At 41.0% G+C, this 6,000-nt stretch overlaps 3 protein-coding genes across 3 annotated transcripts; 1 reads left to right on the forward strand and 2 right to left on the reverse strand.

Moving 5' to 3' along the window:
- Positions 1-244: 244 nt before the first annotated feature.
- EAF02_003320 (uncharacterized protein) lies at positions 245-1,548 on the reverse strand (the record flags this gene model as incomplete). Its single annotated transcript, XM_038899368.1, has 3 exons — positions 245-1,149; positions 1,249-1,419; positions 1,470-1,548. The coding sequence occupies 3 exons, from the start codon at positions 1,546-1,548 to the stop codon at positions 245-247; spliced, it is 1,155 nt and encodes a 384-aa protein (XP_038760295.1).
- A 1,157-nt stretch (positions 1,549-2,705) lies between these two features.
- EAF02_003321 (uncharacterized protein) lies at positions 2,706-4,697 on the forward strand (the record flags this gene model as incomplete). Its single annotated transcript, XM_038899369.1, has 4 exons — positions 2,706-2,774; positions 2,828-3,940; positions 3,994-4,178; positions 4,235-4,697. The coding sequence occupies 4 exons, from the start codon at positions 2,706-2,708 to the stop codon at positions 4,392-4,394; spliced, it is 1,527 nt and encodes a 508-aa protein (XP_038760296.1). The 3' UTR covers positions 4,395-4,697.
- Positions 4,698-4,976: 279 nt separating this feature from the next.
- Positions 4,977-5,720, reverse strand: EAF02_003322 (uncharacterized protein; the record flags this gene model as incomplete). Its single annotated transcript, XM_038899370.1, has 1 exon — positions 4,977-5,720. One exon carries the CDS (start codon positions 5,718-5,720, stop codon positions 4,977-4,979), a length of 744 nt encoding a protein of 247 aa, XP_038760297.1.
- Positions 5,721-6,000: the final 280 nt, after the last annotated feature.

The following is a 6,000-nucleotide window of genomic DNA, read 5'->3' on the forward strand; positions in this document are numbered from 1 at the left end:
CAGGATTTTCAGGACTAAGTTGTAACTATCAACAAAAATGATCATCTAAATCGAAACATCAAGAAGCAAACTCGAAAGTTAAGAGATACAAAATGAGCAACAGTTGCGCCAGTAGAGTCAGCGACTACTTCGACTAGGATACAAATTTCAGTTCCCCCATCTACAAATCAAACAGCACTAGTGAAAGCAGTATCACTATCTCCGCTGCTCGCATTTAGATTCTCAATCCTAGATTTCTCCTTAGTTATCTGAGCCTGCTCAATTGAGCTTTCAATCTCGGGAACAATTCCAATGCAGTCTTCCTCAAAGCAGCCTTTCCTTCCTCTCCATTCTTGTGTATCCAATTCTCCACGAATTCCGATTCTTTTATCATGGTACTTTCGATTGGGAACGGGAAATCACTGCCGTAAGTAGTTCTTCCAGGCCCCAACCATCTCTCAATATATCCCACAGGCCCACCATAACTGTTCGCTGCTAAGTCAGTATAAAAGCTTCTCGCTTCCCTCATGAATTGCTCCGGTTTTTGAACACTTCGACAAGCATCGAAAGTCAGATTTGCAACAGAAGAACTAACATAAGGAAGGGCACCTCCTGCGTGCGAAAGAATGATTTTGAGTTTTGGATATGAAGACAAAGTATTGGCGTAGATGAGAGAACAAGCTGTGCGTGTCATCTCATGCGTAAAGTCGACAATAGGAGGGATTAACGAATTATTGTTGAATGATTGTGGAGATAGCGAATTAGCAATGGGATGTATGAATACCACCGCGCTGATCCTATTTAATTCTTCCCAAACGGGTCGAAACATCTCGTGTCCAAGATATTTCCCATCATAGCTAGTCAAAAGAGTGAAACCTTCTGGATTGAGCTTTTCATAACAAAACTTGATGCTAGCGAGTACTTCTGGTAAGGAAGCTACAGTTATGATTGGAATAGTGGCAAAGAAGCCGAACTTGGTGGGATATTGAAGACGTAAATTATGGGCGTAAATATTGATGTCCTGGCAAAGGGATGAATCACCAATAGCGGTATGGGCAAATGATAGGATGGAGGTCGAGATAGAATTTCTTGCCATAAAATCAAGAGAGATTTGTGGAGACCATGTTGGAAATATTAAATCACTAGGTTCTTGGGAGTTTTCTTTGATATCTGGTAAAGTTGTCAGAATTTTATAGCAGATTGATGCCGAGAAATACTCAATAGGAGAACCTCGGGGAGATCAGTGAAGGCTAAATGGAATGTACTTACGGTCTAGATAGACAGGTGGAATCATATGGTGATGAGTATCTATTTTCTCTATTGTTCTTACTGGCCGAGTATCTGGTAAAACGCAAGCAATTTGCGATCGTGGTGTAATGTGCCGAAGTCGAAATTGTTTAGCATGATAACATAGGAAAGAGCTGACGTCTTCTCTATTGACTTCAAGTTTGATTAGTAAGTCTTGTTGTATTAATTGGAAAGAGACATACTGTAGAAAACTATGCATGTAATTGTAAAAATAACTGCAACAATTATGATGCATATTGAGATTACAGATAACGTTGGCATAATGCATTCATTTCAGTCTTGGCTGTCTATTGAATCGAGGTGCATACGCGGCATCAATTCAAATTGGATTTGAGACGATTGTGGATGCTAGTTTGCATGCTCAGGTAACTCACGCTGCAGGTAGAAATCTGGATGTAGGTATAATGATGAGGTTGTGTAATGATATCATCAGGATGGCCCATGATCTGTCATATATGATAACTAGCTGTTTTCCTTTTTCTTTTTTGCTTTCTGAATTGTCTAACTTCTTGATACTGAAAATAAACCCCAAGAGCTCCAATTACATAACATTAATCCCATACCAATACCGAATATACGAGGTTGATTCTGAGGTTATTCTCAACCTTGAACGACAATTACTTAAGTGGTGGTGGTTCATTTCTCCTCTCTCGACTTTCTCCTGTGAATTGGACGCTAGACCTCAATTTTCGACAACGAGACATTGAAAAGTTAATCTTAACACATTGTATTGTGGGTTCACCTCGAACATCAAGACAGAAGACAAGTCCATAAATAGAATGCCCAAGCTTGCGAGACAATTCTTGAAGGTTGAAACAATTTCCATAGATCTCGTATACGAAAGCAGCTTCTTTCCTCACACGTTTGCGTCATGTTAAGGTCTCGATCCTCAGATTCAGCGATCAAATGGCGCACCAGAATCGACACCGTGTAATGGAGTAACCCTGTGTAACTTAACGACATTCAGATGCACTATCAGAGACTACTACAAGTCCTTCAGCAAAGTCACTTCTATAACGGTGATTTGAGGACCAAACCCGAATTAGAAGGAGCATAAATTTTGGTAAGGCAAGGAATACGGCATGTAGCCATGTTAGTCCCATCTAGCACAAAATCAGCTTGAGCTACCTTCTTTACTCATTTGGTTGAACATTGTGGGAGGTTACATCTCTTGGTGTTCGCGGTTTTACTTGGCAACTAGAGTCTCACATTATGTTAAGACATGATTCTCCGCTCTTGACAATATTTGTCTCCACTGTCTTGGGATAGGCTTCATAGTCCGAGTGATGATCTTGAACATATCTGGATGACATTGGATCTAGATGATAGTCTTGCAGGCTGCTATCTCTTTCTTGCAGATGTTGCTTCCAAAATTCCTTTTGTAGTTGATAATCTGGATTTTTGATTCATTCATGATCATGGGGTCGATCAGCTTTTTCCCGAATCGTGAAGAAATAATAGTACTCGCAGTATTCCTGTTTATTTTTGTAAGCATCCCACTACAATTTGGATCGACGTCAATGAGAATAACATATACCAGTATTATTTAGTCTTTGCAATCTACAATCTTTACTTCTCACCATTATCCAAGTTTCCAGGTCCAAAACGTCTGGCGATCTCAAGATTACCCCTGATACGATACGTAATTCTTGGAACCACTTACAAATATCTGGATGAACTACATGAAAAATATGGACCAGTGGTTCGAATCGCTCCAGATGAACTGACTACTATTTCTCCTGAAGCCTGGAAAGATGTGTATACCAGAAGACCACAAATGGCAAAAGATCCATTCAGCATGACCCCTCCTATGAATGGCGCGGAGTCATTATTCACAGCCACTGGTGATACTCATGTTCGTATTCGACGAAATTTTGCCAATGCTTTTTCTGACAAAGCACTTCGAGAGCAAAGCAAGATCATCGAAGGATACATAGCGTTGTTACTTCAGAGATTGAGACGTGAAACAATGAAAAGTCCTAATGGGGAAGTTGATCTAGCAAAATTCTTTGGATATCTATCACTGGACATATATGCTGATCTCATGTTCGGAGAATCTTTTCATGGTCTTGAAGGAGATAATGAGCATTCGTGGATTTTGGGATTCTTTTTGGGTGCCAAATTTGGATCCGTAAGAAATAGTATTCAAAGATTTCATCCACTCGAAGTTATATTTGGTTGGTTGTTCCTCCGATTAACTGCAAAGATGAGAGCACAAAATTGGAAATTGGCAACGGATAGAATTACCAATCGATTAGAGATGGGAGATCTGGGAGCCGAAAGATTTGATTTCGTTAGCCCTATCATTGGGAATGTCAATGAATCAGAAGGTGGAAAAGGTATAACGAGGAAGGAGTTGAATACCAATGGTCTTGCTATTGTGATAGCAGGATGTCAGTTGCCCACTGTTGCGCTGGCTACGGCTTGTTATTTCTTGATGAGATATCCACGAACAATGAGGAGATTGACTGAAGAAGTAAAGTCATATTACTCGGAAGAAAAGGGTATCAATGTTCAATCGACATCAGAATTGCCTTATTTGGAAGCAGTCATAAATGAGACATTGAGAATTCATCACCCGACACCAATTCACCTACCTAGGAATGTTCCCCCTGAAGGTGCAGCTGTCGCAGGTCAATGGGTACCAGGTGGAGTAAGCTAGGTCATCTACCACTTTTGCTTCTATAGTGACTGACATTAACATAGAGTGTAATCGGCATAGCAATGCAGACAGCTCAAACTTCGCCCTTGAATTTCTTTGAACCGAAAGTATTTCACCCAGAACGTTTTATTCCAAAGCACCACCCTTTATATGATGTTCGATTTGAAAGGGATCAAAAAGAAGCGTTCAAGCCCTTTTCAGCGGGTCCAAGAAACTGTATGGGAGGGAAGTATGTCCATTCAGCCTTTTCGACATTCACAACCAATGCTAAGACGTCTATAACAGAACATTCCTGGCCCAAGCCCGAGTAACACTAGCTAGAATGATATGGAATTTCGAGATGGAGTTGGTAGATAAGAATGACTGGAACTGGACTGATCAGCGAGCGTACCTTGTATTTGAACCAAAAGCTTTACATGTGAAGTTGAAGGAGAGGGAGGTCTGAGGCGGGGGGTGAGGGTATTCAACATACCGGCAGCGGGAAGTGTAGGGAGCAGTTGTTAATACATGCCCAGTTACATATCAAATTTACATCCACTGTGAATGACGTATCGGAGAATGGTCTCCGAAGAGCCCAGAAGTAACGACGGGAAGTAATTGTTACGCGTCGTGTGCGTGGTCAATCGCGTCGCGGATCCAAAGAACGATGTAGTAAAAAGTGTCAATTCTTTTAAGAATTAGCAACATTTCACCTCAGTGATCTTGGATTCGAGCAAAGTATCGTTTAGGATTTCATGTAGTCGATGAAGTTACCTGGGCATGATCGTTATCAGAAGCCATACTCGCGTCGCATATGCTGTAAATTAGCGCCTAAGCGCCATTATCGGCAAACCTCATTTTATGATCACAAAGTGCGACCTCAGGGGTTACCATTACAGATCAAACACTATTCTACGGAATTCTCGAACATGGTCGTAGTATGCTTATTGATTTCCCTAAATTTACCCCTTTGAAAAGTCCTAAACTCTACGTCTGCTCAGTCATTGCCAGATGTTGCCTTCAAGGAGCTCCGACGATAAGGAAGTCTCTAATAGAAATACCGGTAGTCGCAATCTGAAGGGATCATAAGTACTGGAGTTTTTCGTTTATACGACGCGATCCTTTCCGCGGAAAGAACTACTTCAACTCCAGGTTTACATCTTTCAGGATGCCATTCCTCGATCCACTGTTCAATATCATTCTTCAAATCTCTCATCTTAACCTCTAGCTCCGGGTATGCCTTTCCAAAATTGGTGTATGCGATAGGCCAATGAACCTTTATTGTATCTAAATTATCGAACGTTCTCAAGACGTATGTATAGTCCTTAGTTTCGCACTCAACGTGTTTAATTGATGAGAAATCAAGATCGATGTCCGAACGCCAACAAGACCTGAGAATTGACCAATCTAATATACACAGCGTGTCAATGTCAGGATTGAAATACATATAATGCTTTTGGGATCTGAATGGGCAATCTCCTTCGAATAGGAGCCTGTAATTTGAGAGAGCAACGGCTCGACTTGTACGATTGACTCTTAAAAGAGTCCAAAATTCTGGCAGATGCTGACGCGGCTGAAAATTGGTGAGTTCTTGATCTAATATCAACCGTCTAGGAGTTTCATCAACGACTTTGCCAAATATGGTCATTTGAACTTCACGTGGAAGCGTGTTGAAATTTGTAGGTCCTGGTTGGCGGGGCGGTGGTCGCGGAAGGTATTTTTTTGTAAGAATTCTTGTTGAACGTCGTGTTGTTTGAGATGAGGTCGAAGGTTTTGACGACCTCTTCGCCATGTTTCCGAGTTCGAAAGAATGGTCAATTCCTAATGTTTTTATCAGACACAATCTTTGGATAATAATAATCCTAATCCGTCCTAGTTGTGATGGGATTGCGGTCGCCTTGATTATACTGCAGGTTTGAGCGTATTTTCGCCAGAGATGTCTTGATATCGCTGAGAACAGTAAGACGTGAAATTTCCAGTTAATTTCTTTCAAGTGAAAGCATCAAGAAATATTTGCCTTCATCACACGGGAGATGACTATGTAGTTAATCATTCTTTGTTACAGCCGATAT

The sequence above is a fragment of the Botrytis sinoallii genome, assembly GCF_014898435.1.
Source record: "Botrytis sinoallii strain Bc 23 chromosome Unknown BSIN_005, whole genome shotgun sequence".
Classification (NCBI taxonomy): Eukaryota; Fungi; Ascomycota; class Leotiomycetes; order Helotiales; family Sclerotiniaceae; genus Botrytis; species Botrytis sinoallii.